The 14,504-nt window shown below is 40.3% G+C and overlaps 1 protein-coding gene across 4 annotated transcripts in view; it reads left to right on the top strand.

Moving 5' to 3' along the window:
- TOGARAM2 (TOG array regulator of axonemal microtubules 2) overlaps positions 1-13,821 on the top strand; it is a 123,845-nt gene extending 110,024 nt beyond the window's left edge. For all 4 annotated transcript variants that reach the window (XM_042437829.1, XM_042437822.1, XM_042437839.1 and 1 more), the window contains 2 exons: positions 7,665-7,751; positions 12,827-13,821. In XM_042437829.1, coding sequence (XP_042293763.1) covers positions 7,665-7,751; positions 12,827-13,083 — 344 coding nt within the window. In that variant the 3' untranslated portion in view covers positions 13,084-13,821. The remainder of the gene's footprint in view (positions 1-7,664; positions 7,752-12,826) is intronic.
- Positions 13,822-14,504: the final 683 nt, after the last annotated feature.

Raw genomic sequence — 14,504 nt, 5'->3', positions numbered from 1 at the left:
TGAATACTATAGGGTGTTCAAGGATCAGGAAAGAAGTTAGAGTTAATATAGAGGTGTATTATTAGGCTAACTAATATTCATACTTTATAGTATTTCTAAGGATAAACAATACCTGTATAAAACAGTATGACAGAGAATATAAATGAATATAGTTCCAATTCTGTCTTTCTAGTCACAGTGAAATGGATAGAAAACATTCTCTTGCAAACTATAGCTTGACTCAGTTGCTTGAGCTCTCTGTACCCTTTACTACATCGGAACTGGACTCCACAGCCCAGCTCAAGAGAAAAATAGTCCTGACTGACATAATTTTCACTTTAATGACAATATTTTTAGCATAGCAAAAATTCCATGGAGCAGGACTGTTGAGATTTTGGGTGCAGTTGTTCTTTGTGTATATTCAGAATCTGGAGCAAAGCTGTTTCCTTTATCTGTCTGGGATGAATTGTCTTTTATGGACTCATTGCCTTTAGGACTCATTAACATGGGTGGGATGTATGTGAGTGCATTTTTAAATTTTCCATGATGCCATTCATTGAATCATAGAATTGGAAGGTGCTCTATGGGCCATCAGGTGCAGGATCTCCAGCTAAATCATTTTCAACAGGAAGCTGACCAGCCTCTTTTTGAAGGCATCCAGAGAACGAGACCCCATCACCTCTCTAGGCAAGTGGTTCCATTGCTGAACCATTCTAACTGTCAACATGTTTCTTCAAATGTTCAATTGAAATCTACCCTCCTGTTACTTAAAGTCATTAGACCTGAGGCAGCAGAGAACAAGCTATGATTGTCATCTTTTGCTCAGAAACTTTCCTATTTTCTGAAAGTTACAAGCTCTACATTTTTGTTAGTTGTTGCTGTTGCTGTGTTCCTTAAAGTCTTTTTGGACTTATGGAGACCCTAAGGCTACTCTATCATGGGGTTTTCTTGGCAGAAATTGTTCAGAAGGAGTTGGCCTTTGTCTTCTTCTGCAGCTGAGAGAGTGTGACTTGCCTAAGGTCACCTAGTGGATTTCCATGGATGGGCAGGGATTTAAATCCTGCTCTCCAGATTCAAAGTCCAGTGCTCAAACTAGTACACCATGCTGGCTCTTCTGCATTTTTACCTGTGGGATATCCCAAGATCTTAGTAATATAATGAAATCAGGCCTCAGAGGTGTTTAAAATAGGAAAATATGTGCTAAGATCAAATGGAAGGTCTGTCTAGTCCAGGATTCATTTTCCATGATGGTGAGACAGAGGCATGTGAAGAGCACATTTATAAGACAGAAATGTGAAAGTACCCACCTGTTTGTGTTCCCCACACACTGGTATATCTACTCAGGTATATCTATCCTACCAGTATTCACGTGCACAGAATTCTAGTTTACTAACAGAGGGAGAAACTAATTTTATATATAGCAGTCATATTTTCTCCAGACCACCTCTTCAATAAGCCCTTTTGAAGCTGAACACCTATCAGTTACTAATGGGTGCTTTCATGGATAGGAAGTGAGGTGCAGGACAGAATGTCCAAAAAGGACAGTCTGCCGGTGCCTAGCTTTGGACCATGGGGAAGCTGCAGCCTCCAGACCGTGGGACTTCCCCGCAGACCAAAAAGAACCCGCGAAAAGCGGGTTCTTCTTGCGGAGTGATTATGATGCTGCAGTGCACTAATGGCACATTCGTGACATCATAATGTCGCCACGATGTGAGGATGCTAGGCATCCATCATGTAATGATGGTGATGCCCATCTGTACAGGATACCGACATTTTGATGTCCTTGTCATGTGCAAGGGGTGAGGTGCATCTAGAAGTGCCGCCCCTCACACTTGTCAAGGGCGTCTTATCGCGCCCATCTGGACCGAGCCTAAGATTGCCAGATCTCAAGGCTGGATCTTAAGTTTCCAGTTTTCATGGGTCATCCCTAAGTGGGAAACAAGGATGCAAATTCTCCAGTTTTGGTGGGGTCAGCTACAGACAAAAAGGAAAGGACTGTGTGCAAATCTCCAGTTCAGCTAGTTGAGCATTTGCTAGCTACAGTTTGCAAGACTTGAGTTGATTTATTGCTGTAACTTGCAAACTCACCAGCGGCTCAAGGTCAATTGTTCCCACACTTTGGTCCTGCAGATGTTTTGGACTGCAGTGCCCAAAATTCTTGATTATTGGCCAAATTGGCTAGGGTTTCTGGAAGTTGAATTCTGAAATACCTGGAGGAACAAAGTTTGGGAAACACTAATCTAGGTATTTACTTAGTTAGTTTCCTCCTTCCTCCCCATTCTTTAAGGCACCAGGAACCCCCCTTCTGTCTGCTCTGCATCCACCATTTGGCTTGAAGCAAGTTTTTTGTAGCGGCTGTTGTGTGCATTCAAGTATTTTCCAACTAAGGCAAACTTATAATTGGCTTTTCTTGGCAAGATTGCTTCAGAGGAAGTTTACCATTGCCTTCCCCCAAGGCTGAGAGCATGTGACCCAGTGGCTATATTAAATATTCCTTATCCCATCTCCCTAAGAAGGAAGAAATAATTTCAACTTGATTTGGGAACAGCCCCTTTACCTAAGATTTCCATCTTAATTTCCAAACAGGAAAATATAGTCTCTCTCTCTCTCTCTCTCCCTCTCTCTCTGTCTCTCTGTGTGTGTGTGTGTGTGTGTGTGTTTAAACAACAATCTATGAGCAACTGTAGTTGGTAGTTAATGCAAAATACTTAATGGCCATCCCTGGGTCTCAGATTTTAGCTCAGAAAATCCAGGGCCTAGGAAGATCTTGAATTGGCAACCCCAACAGCAAGTGTTTCAAAGCTCCTTGTGAAGTAGTGACATTACACTACCACAAAGTTTGGAAAAGTACTTTTTGGACTATTCTTTAATACTGTGAAATAACTTTTCCAGGCTCTGCATTACACACACCCATCACTGGCTAGAATTGTCTGCCATTGCAATAAGTATACATTTTTTCCACCTGCAACTGACAAAACCACCTCTGAGGATTCCTTGCCTAAGAAAACCCTATGAAATTCATGGGGCCACCATATGTCCACAGGCAACTTGAAGGCACATACATACACAAAGTCTTCCAAGTATGAAACATTTAATGCATGAACCAGCTCTTAGTCTTCTGTGTGGACCATAAATCCATCTATGTGGATCCAGTGGCAGATGGTGGCTTCTGTGCCACTGAGGCAGTGAATCTGTGTTTGGTTTTAGTCTTATCTTTACAGGGACTGTCTACAGTGCTGCAAAACAGGTTCCATAGCTTGGACAGTGCTGGTAAAATTTGGACAATGAACTGGACTCACTTGCCTCTGATATGTGGATCAGTAGGCTTGATAGTAAATGAAAACTTTTGGTATCCAAAAATTTTCAGACTTAGGCCAAAATAAGCAATAAAGAGGGGTCAAAGAAATGTATTTCAGGATATAATATCAAACTTGTTCTTGCAAAAAGAATTCTGCTAGTACAAACAAAATAATGACAGTAATTCAAAGAAGAAGAGGGTGTTGTCTCTCCACTTTGTTTCACAAGCTGACATTCTCATCCAGTAAATTATAACTGGTTTATCATTTCTTAGACACTGGTGGTGCAGGTAAAGGAATGTGTTGAAGTCACATATGCCACATTCCTTTTCTTTACCTCTTTTGAAAGCTCCTTTGAAGCTAAACTTCTGTTAGTTATTTATTGGATCTTTCATGGCTAGCAAGTGTTTCAAAGTGCACGGTCCATCTCAGAAGGACAAAGAGGGGAAAGGTACACGTGTACTGTGCTTATTTTCAAATGATTTCAAAGGCAGTTTTAAAGGTTGACCAGGAATCTTTATGGATACTAATAAGGGAGTAATCATTAATAATTAACACCCCTGCCCAACTCCTTTACTTCTCAAATTAGCATTTCAAAGCATTTATTCATCTTACTGAAGCCAGCAGTTATTCTTTTTTCATTCATCATTGAAATAACATGTTGCCTGGCTCAGCACACACACCATCACCCTTCAGAAAACAGAGAGTGTCAAACAGAAAATGGATTTTCTGTTCTCTGTTTTCTCAGCCTTGTGGCAGTTGATTCTTGGCTGTATAAACTGAAGGGTCAAGTGGTGAAGAAAAATGGTCTTTTAATAAAATAAACAAAGCTTCCCACATTAGCTTGCTTGCTTGATTTATTTGCAGAACCATTTCACTCCGCCATTAGGACTTGGAATGGTTTGCCAACTTAAAAACAACGTATATACTGTACTGTATACACAATAAAACCATGTGAAACAAAACATATTTGTAGATGAATGGCCTTTTAGATGCTGTGGGATTGTAATTCCCATCTTTCCTCACCATTGTTTGTGCTGGCTAGGGCTGATGGGTTTTGTAGTTTGACAATAGGAGGCTACCCATTCCAAAGCCCTGCTCTAAAATGCCTTGCACATTAAAAACATAAACCTGACTGTTGAAAGCAAGTTTGAATAGACATGTTTTACATTGCTCCCCAAAAGAGGCTCCAAAGGCTTTGGTGGCTATGTAAATCAGGATGGGGAAAATGTGACCCTCTGGAAGTTGTTAGGCTATAACTACCAGCAGACCAAGCCAACATAACCAGTGGAGAGGAACCGTGGGAGTTGTACCGTCAACCCTCCATATCCACAGATTAAAGCATCCAGAGTGTGAAAATATTCAAACAATATATAAAGAAACCTTGATTTTGCCATTTTATATAAGGGACACCACTTTAGCACTGTATTTAATGGGACTTGACCATCCATGGATTTTGGTATCCATGTGGGGTCCTAGAAACAAACCTCAGCAGATACCAAGGGACCACCATACTCCAAACATCTGGAGGGCCACACAACTCTCAGGAGTAAGAAATCCCATCAGCTTGGGGCAACCCCATGAATGCCAACCTGTGCATCCACTGACTTTGATCCAGAAATGCAGTAATAAAGGGGGTGCTAAGGCAGGAATGAACTCAGTACATGTGTTAGATGTTCCAAGTCCTAGTACATCTAAGTTCATCTGATGAGATAAACTCAAGCAGAAGGGCTGCTACTGAGCCAGTGTGACAGAGTGGTTTGACTAGGGCTCTGGGGGAAACAGGCTATGAATCCCTGCTCAGCCATGGGAAGCCACTGGTGACCCTGGGCAAACCATACCCTCTCAGCCTTAGAGGAAGGCAATGGCAAATCCCCTCTGTAGAAATCTTGCCGAGAAAAACTAGAAGAGGTTTGCTATAAGTCAGAAGTGATTAATAGCAGATAAAAGTTATCAGAAATATGCCACCTAATAGATCTTGAAGAGCAATTGATACTGGTCAGAATAAATCATACTGAGCTAGGGGGACCAATGACTTCACTCAGTATTAGGTGACACCTGTCTGTCATTTAATCTTATTTGGTCTTGAGGGTCTTATGATCTGAAAATTTGGGGCAACTATTGTCAGCTCCCTCAGCACATTTCTAAAAGTTAAAATCTACATTGCACAAGGATGATCGGTCATATTACAAGGATTTTGAAGTTGAATTCCCTTGTCTGGCTTTCACACTTCTGGGATCTTTGCTATGGGTCTGGTCTCACTAGGGTGTCTATGGCTCAGTACAGATGGGCACGTTGCGGTGATATTAAGGCTCTGTAAGGCTGGGCGTCCAGATGTGCCCAGCCCTAGTGATGTCACAGGTGCGTGAACCTAGAGGAGCTCCTTTTTTAGTGTGCATCTGTACAGCAGCATGCAGCTGCTGCACAGCTGCACAGCAAAAAGGAGCGGCTTTTTGCTGCCTGTGTGTACCAGACCTATGACTGTCTGTCCTTCCCAAGTGTGGGACTGTGAGAGTTGCAATGCTGGGGGTCAAATGTTCCCCAGCCCTGCTTTACTAACTGCATGTCTGCTCCAGTTGTATTTTACATTAACATTTAAGAAGTGGTACTCCAACAATTGGTAGGACCCTGTAATCCTTTCCTTGCTGCATTTGGAACTCAGTTCCCATTTATTCCTATGTTTAAGTCAGTACCTAATGCTTAAACCTTTGTGAGACACACATTACACTTGTCAGCAATGTGGGGAGACAGTCTACAGTGTCCATCATTTTTCCGGGTTTTTTTTCCTTCACCTATAGGACCTTCCTCTGAATTCTTTGCATTCACTGCTAGCTAGAAGATTCTGGGAATTGTAGTCCAAAAGAGGACACTTTACAAGCTTTGCCCATTTCCATTTTGAGCTGCACTGCTTCCACAATCATGTGGAATGTCACAGTGTCTCTTGGTTTCTTTGGCTCCATAAGAATCACACAAACCCTGACATCTGTCTTGTTCCACAACAACTGAGAATCTGACCATTGGCATATTTGAATCACTGCCTCCAGCCAGTTGACCCCAACCCAGGCCCTGCAAGATGCCACCTTCCTTCCACTGGCACCTCAAAATTGCACCCAGGAGAAGGTGAGAATCACTCACCTATCTAGGTGCTTTACATTATTACAACAAAGAAGAGATGAAAATGAGATAGCCATTTTACACTTCCCAAGTATCATTGAGAGAAGAAATACACCTCACCTCAAGAATGTGCACATTTGCACATGTGAGATGTTTTTGTAGGAATAGAGCATGCAAAAATATGAGTCTGTTTCAAAATGCAACTGATTAAAATGAGTATAGTTGGGGGGAAAAGCAAAAACCTGATTTGGACATTGCTGTGTGTGTGCAGATCAATGTATGCCCACCCAAATCAAGTCAAAGATATAAATACATGTGTTACAAATGAAATAAAATGCACTGAAAAGTATGCAAATTTTAATGCAGAAAGAAAAAACAGTCTTGCAACCTTGTACGAAATAATGGCAGAATCAAAGGTGTCATTCAGCAATTTTCACATTTCTCTGATGAGTACAAAAGGACAGATTTCTGTATTGTGAAATACAATTGTTTTTGTATGAGCCATTAATTGCTGTTTTTATCATTGTCATTGTTCTTGTGTGCCTTCCAGTCATCTATAGTGACCCTAAGGTGTACCAATCATGTTTTTTTCTGGGTCTCCCAGTGCGTTCCATGGCCAAGTGGGAAACTGAACCATAGTCTCCAGGGTCATAGTCCAACACTGAAACCACTACACCATGCTGGCTCAAATAAAATACAATGCTCTTCTGTGGTTAGATTTATTTGCATGGTGAAAATGGAGGACAATGGGTTAATGTGGATGCACTGAAGAAATGAGGGGAAGACATCCATTGGTCCATAGATGGATATGTTTTGAGTGTAAGCAAAGGGTGCTGTGCAACGTTACCCATTAGGCTTGCAATGTCCAGCAATGATTTGTATATGTATCTGGGCCATCAGAGATCCAATCTCATAAAGTTAAAAAATAAAGGTCATTATCACTGCTTGTTGTTTCAAAACACAATGTTTCAAATGTGCTCAGTTTACATATTCCTCTGGAAGCTTCCAGTCTCAGGAATTAGATTGTATTCACCTATCCAATAACATTAAAAAAAAAAATCACCAAACAGTGATACCTTTTTGTTTGTATGAGTTGTCTTCAAGAACTGGGAAGCTAATACCTCCTTGACTCATTCTTTTTAAAAAATATAACTATCTTGAATGATGTACTGTACAATACAAATCATGTTCTCACAGCCTGTTCACCCATCCCCTTCTCCTTGTACGTCCTTAGTTGGCAATAATGTCCAAACAAAGTGTTTCTGTCCCTTTCAGATAATCTTTTTCTGCTTCAAACATTTGCCAGCAGGGTGCGTTTCATCAGTGGCCAAGCTCTGCAGGATATCACAGATCGCCTGTCAGGTAACAAACAGACTGCACACAGTTAGGAGTTTTCTCCAAATGAACAAATCAATAGCTCAGGTAACAGCAGGAGGCATAGGGCTTCTTTCTTCACAGCACAGCATCTTACATTGTCACCTACACCTTTTCAAAGTGGGTGTGAAGGCTGTTTCTCATCTTTCCCTTAGAGCAAATGCACTAGCATTCTTTCTGAAGTCCCTCTGATTTATTGTCACAAGGGTGTTCCAAACTCTTGTGGAGCTTGAATGCTAGCCTAGTTCGGTTTATGGAATCAAATGGTGAAATACTTGTATTATAACCCCAAATGCACCAGAGTCCTCTAATCCATGACTAGCTCTTCCCAGTTTTTCCATCAAACATTTTGATTCAACCTTTTGATTCCAAAACTTGTTATATTCATTCTGCCTGAGGCACAGTCCATATGGAGAAACGTAAATTATACTTGCCACTCTGTCATCAGGCACTACCTAAAGATCACTGGAATGTGACCTGTGTATGTGTGTGTATGTGTGTTGTTTGCCTTCAGGTACCCTTTAGAGAGGCAGTCTGGGAGTTTGATGTGGTCATTTTAGACAGTTCAATACATGAAATAAATTGCCAAGCCATCTATTGTGCCATAGGGCACTAATACCCCAAATCATTTGAGAAGTATATTTTTTCCTGTGGAGATATAGTATTGAATGTACTTATTTGCAAGAATGAAGGCCCATTAAAATTAGGATATTGTCCCAGCATTAAAATTCACCCAAGGAATTTCATAACAAAAACTATATATTTATCCCACCCCGCACTTTGTATTCAGTAAAAATGAATGGCAGTAGAATAACAGTAGAATTGTTATTGTTGGGTGCGCTTACTCAAATTCTATTCATTTTCAATTATGCCTCAATTTCCTGTTCCTGTTGCATGCTGCAGATGATATCCTCTTCCAATCTGTATGAACTAGATGCAAGTCTATTACAAGCTCACTTCTGAAATGCTTGGTATCAGAAGTGTTTTGGATTTTGAAATTTATTGATTTCTTTTTGGATTTTGGAATATTTGCATATACATAATGAGATATCTTGGAGATGGAGCCTAAGTCTAAACATGACATTCATTTATGTTTTGTATACACCTTATACACATACAGTGTGCTCACGCCATATGCGGGTGCACTATACATGGCTTCCTGTTTATGCAGAAGCTGCGCAACAATATAAACAATGGTGTGCACGCCCGTGGCACATGCACTGCAGCGCTGCCATGTGCATGCGCCCTATTGCTTCCTATGGGCGCAAGCATACACGGATTTTCCCTTATGCGGGGGGGGGGGTCCAAAACGGATCCCCCGCATAAGGGGAGGGCCCACTGTATCTTGTAAATAATTTTATACATAATATTTTAAATAATTTTGTGCATGAAACAAAGTTTGTGTACACTGAACCATCAGAAAGCAAAGGTGTCACTATCTCAGCCATCCATGAAAAAAGTTTTGGACTTTGGAGTATTTTGAATTTTGGAATTCTGGATAAGGAATACTCAGCCTGTTCTGCTTTTGACTTTGTGGTTTTGAAATCAGTAGCTAAGCATTTTGATTTGTTTAATTTGAGTACTGAAAACCATAGGGACATTGGTATAGTATGCTGACCTTACAGCCAAGCAAATAAATAATTAATCATTCTGTTTTATGTAAAATATGGAACAAGAAAGCATATCACAGCAATATTATTAATGCAGCTTTGATTTATCAGCCATCCTTAAATAGAATTCAGTGAGGAAGACCTGTAGTTTAAGATTATTATTATGTAACTGTGTAGGATTCTCAATGAATCTGTCCACATTTTATATCAATAAACCTTACAATAATCCTACAAGGTAGACCAGCATTGTTCTCTCCATATTACAGGTGGTTAGCAAAGGCTGATGGAAAGTAGTTTGTTTAAACCTGCCCAGTATGATTGTGCTAGAGGCCACAAATTCTACGAAAGAGTGCCAGAAAAGCAACATTTTTAGGTTTAGGAGTATGCCCACCTTCTGCAAATAATATGTATGTATGTGCAATAGTACACCAATGAAGCAAATTCCTAAGCTGTGGAGGGAAAGGCTTTTCCCATTTGTTCCACTTTTTCCATTTAAGCAAATTAAATTTACAATAAAAGAAGAACAACTCCAATGAAGGACAACTCTTTGGAGGCAGTCTACTCTACTGGCAAACAGCTCTTACCATTAAGTATTTTCCCTAAAGTTCAGGCGGAATCTTTTGTCTTGCAGTTTGAATCCATTAGTTTGTATTCTAGTGTCCGGAACAGCAGAAAGCAAACTCAGTCCATGATGTTCTTCCAGATATTTAGAGATGGCTATCATGCTACTTCTCAGTCATCTCTTAACCAAGCTAAACATACCCAGCTCTTTAAGCCATTCCTCAGCAGACTTGGTTTCCAAACCTTTTGCCATCTTGACAGCTCTTCTCTGAATGCATTCCAGGTTGTCAGTATCCTTCCTGAACTGTGGTGTTCAGAAATGTACACAGTGTTTCAGGTTGATCAAAATATTTAATTTTGTGTTAATTTAATAAAACAACACAAAATATTAGTAAAATATCAAGATCATAGCATTGGCGGTAGCAGTAGAATACCAGTGCCAGGCTAAAATTCCTGGAAAGTTTGTTAAAATATGAACAAAAGTTAAATAACTTCACCTAAATGACAAGCTTTTGCATGTTGCATTGGGAAGTCCATTCAGCAGCTACAACTTTTGAATGTACTAGCTTCTATAGAGAAGACTTTAATCCACTACAATTCTTATTTCTGTTGTTGACATGTCACTCATCTGGCAATATGACCTCACATCTACTCTGACCTTTCATACTTTAGGAGAGCTACATAAATGCTCTTTTCTTGCTTTAGAAAAAGAGCAGCATCTGTCAGGATAGTGTTGGCAGGCTGTTAGACTAAAGGAGAGATTGGAAACAGCTCCTGACACCTGATCCTAAGTTCCTGATTCTAGTAAGTGTTCCCGAACTTGTATGCTAAATAAGAACTTTGGGCTGCAATAGGCAGAAGATAATACAGCTGTCAGTGGAAACCCAGGGACTTCATCTCACTGCCTCCAGTGCCCGACTACCTCTTCCAAATTGAGCTCAAATTCAGAAGTTACGCTGATTTTATTGCACTGACATTTCCCTCAAAACAGCTTCCTGTTGTTGTTATTATTATTATTATTATTAAATTTATATAGCGCTGTAGATTTACACAGCACTGTACATAAAAACAACAAATATAAAAGAGTAAACTTGCCTATGGCGTACAATCTAAGAAATGATAGGATAATACAAATAAAATACATAGCAATACAGGAAATGGTTCAATAAAACAGGCAACAAAAAGAACATCAGATAGCAAGTGACAATTATGCAATGCCTGGGAACGCTTCTCTGAACAGGATGGTCTTCAACTCCATTTTGAAGCTGGTTAATGAAGTGATGGCCCTTGCTTGTGGGGGAAGAAGGTTCCAGGAATGAGGGGCAGCAAGTGAAAAGGGGCGAATCCGGGATGGGGCAGAGGAAATCCTGGGCTGGGACAGCCGACTTTGACTACCAGAAAGGAGGGCCCTAGTGGGAAGGTGAGGAGAAATAAGGTCTGATAAGTAAGGAGGGGCCAGCCCATGGAGGGCTTTAAACGTTGACAGCAGGAGCTTGTACTGAATATGGAAAGGGAGGGGGAGCCAGTGAAGGGATACTAACAAAGTAGAGATATGGTCAGAGTGGTGGGCGGATGTGATCATGCGTGCAGCTGAATGCTGGACAGAGATTAAAGGACGAAGGTGAGAAAGAGGAAGCCCAGCTAGGAGGGTGTTACAGTAATCAAGTCGTGAGACCACTAGAGCATGGACCAGGATCTTGGCAGTAGAGGTGGAAAGATATGGTCGGATTTTGGCAATATTGTATAAAAAGAATCTACAAGCCTTGGCTGTGGTCTGGATCTGAGGGATACATGACAGAGAAGAATCAAAGATAAAACCAAGACTGCGGGCTTGCTGGACTGGTTGAATAGAAATGTTGTCCACAGAGACAGAAAAGGAGAGTTGAAGGGTGGGCTTAGGAGGAAAGACAAGAAGCTCCGTCTTGGACATGTTGAGCTTCAAACGCTGATGGCGCATCCACTGCGAGACAGTTGTGAGACAAGACGAACCTTGCTGTTCAAGCCTTGGAGAAAGGTCAGGGGTGGAAAGATACAATTGGGTGTCATCGGCGTACAGATGGTAGGAAAAACCAAAAGAGCTAATGAGTTTACCTAAGGACAGTGTGTAGAGAGAAAACAGAAGGGGACCCAGAACAGACCCCTGGGGAACTCCAACAGATAAGGGAACAGAGGACGAAGTTTGACCACCTGCAACCACTGCAAAAGATCTGTCTGACAAATAAGATCTAAACCAGTCGAGAACAGAGTCTGAGAACCCAAGGTCAGAGAGTATGTCAACTAGAAGGCAGTGATCAACGGTGTCAAAGGCTGCAGACAAATCAAGAAGGATGACAACAGAGTAAAGGCCATTAGCCTTGGCCCGTAAAAGGTCATTTGAAATCTTAGTGAGAGCTGTTGCCTCCACTGTTGAATTTGGGCCCCATAAGTTGCTTTGGCGGCCATTTTTTTCTAATTCCGAAGCTTCTGATTTCGACAGAAATAGCTTCCGATGAAGCTATTTAAAAGTAATTTATTACAGTTATTTCTTATAGTGATTGAAAAGTATAGCTAGTGTAAAGTATAGCTATTGCTATACTATTATACTACTATTTAGCTATTGCTGTACTATTGCTAAACTATAGTGCTCTCTCGCACTCTCTCTCTCTCTGTATGTGTGTGTATATTCATTCCTTTCCCACTACTTTTTGGTAGGGGGAAACAAACCTTAGGACTGATAAAAGAATGGCATCAGAATTAGAAAATGCTTGTGATAGTGCCTTTATATAATAACAACTTATGCTTAAATGTGGTTTGGTAACACTGAAAGCTAGTGCAGTTGTAGTATGTTGATGATGATCACAAAAGTGAGCACTTACATAAATTAATAAAGATCTTCTGTCTTTTACATGGCAGTTCTTGTGGTTTTGGCTTATCCACAGAAAGCTCAGTCTGTGGAACGTCATGCCCTTCCTATTCTCTGGTACTTCCTGAACAACATGATCGGCAATGGTGTATTATCTGGAAAGAGTGGGAACGTGAGGACTGTGGTCTCTAAACTGGCTAAGAGTCTTTTCAAGCAAATGGGACCCAAACTTATAGAATATGCCTCCAGCCAACCACAACATGTGATTAAACTCTTGCATGATCTTCTAGATACAGACTTCCAGTGAAGAAGGCTGACATTCCCTGGGACCATATGCAATGTGCCACTTCAGGAGGGGGGGGGGAATGAAGTGATGGACAATGATGCATTTATTTAATTATACTATTTTTATGTGTAATGAACAACTGCATAAAGTAACAATGCACTATGGAAAATGTAAATAATATATTTTGTGGTAGAAGTAAATCACATATTTTTCTAAGGCTTAAGCTCTTAAACTTTTGACTCATAAAAACATAGATTTGATTATGATGATGATGATGATGATACAACTGTAATTCTTATATGTATAAAAAAGAATACTTTATTTATGTAATAAATGTGTGTGAAAGAAAGGATGATAAAGATGAACCTCTAGACCTGAATTCTATTCCTAAATGAAGGAGACCTATTGAATCGATAGGGTTTATCTAAATGTCGATTCATCATTTATCAGTTGATTCAACAGGTCTACCCTAGAAGGGATTACCAATCAGGTTTAGGTCTACATCATGGACAATACATTGCACTATAGTAGACTGCCAATTGTAGATTGTTAATTACAAGGGCATCCATGGGATCATTTGATGCTGGCTGGGTTATTCCTGTTTAAACTGGTGTCAAACCACATCACCTTTTCAAATAGCAAAGCCTTTCCTCTTTTTCCATTACAGTGGAAATGACAAGACGGAAGCTTTGGATGGGTGTGGGTAGTGAATAGATCAGAATAATAAACTGTTTCTGTGAGACAACACCATTTGGGTAATGTGTGACTCTAAATGTTTTTTGACTGCAGTCCCCATCAGCCCTATTCCCCCCCCCCCACTATAATTCCCTTCAAGTTCACCCAGAATAGCCAATGATGCATGAAATTTGCAGTCTAGTCACTTCTGATGCATAGAAATTACAGTGTAACAACATCTGGAGGACCCCATGATAGGTTCGCCTTAAGGTCAGAAACTACTTGAAGGCACACAGCAACAACAACAAGAATAATCTGAGTTGGGTAGTCCTATCTCGAAATCTGACAGTGACAATATTCACACCCCAAGTTATTAATTCCTGCGTTATTAAATAGACCTTATTTTCTGTGTATTGATAAACCTGTACTAGGCATGACATGATTAAATGGAGCTTCATACAAATAAATGTGTTCAAGGAATAAATCTCAACCAAAACAAAACTACAAGTAGTCACTCTGAGTTCAAAGAGAAAACAAGCCAGGGTAGTTAATGATGAGAAATAATGGAAGTTGCAGTCCACTGCAGAAAATGTTACAAAGTACACAACTACAAACTGACAAAACAAATAGGAGGGAAAATGAAAAAAACATACAGTTGTGAAAGGCTGAATGACAATATGCTAAATCATAACTATCAGAGTACATAATAATGTAACTCCACAATATAATAAATACAATACGAAGTACTGAATACAAGAAATTGTAGT

This window comes from Sceloporus undulatus, chromosome 1, assembly GCF_019175285.1.
Source record: "Sceloporus undulatus isolate JIND9_A2432 ecotype Alabama chromosome 1, SceUnd_v1.1, whole genome shotgun sequence".
NCBI classification, from domain to species: Eukaryota; Metazoa; Chordata; class Lepidosauria; order Squamata; family Phrynosomatidae; genus Sceloporus; species Sceloporus undulatus.
Note: the sequence above shows the minus strand (reverse complement) of the source record. Positions and strands in the feature narration are given on the sequence as shown.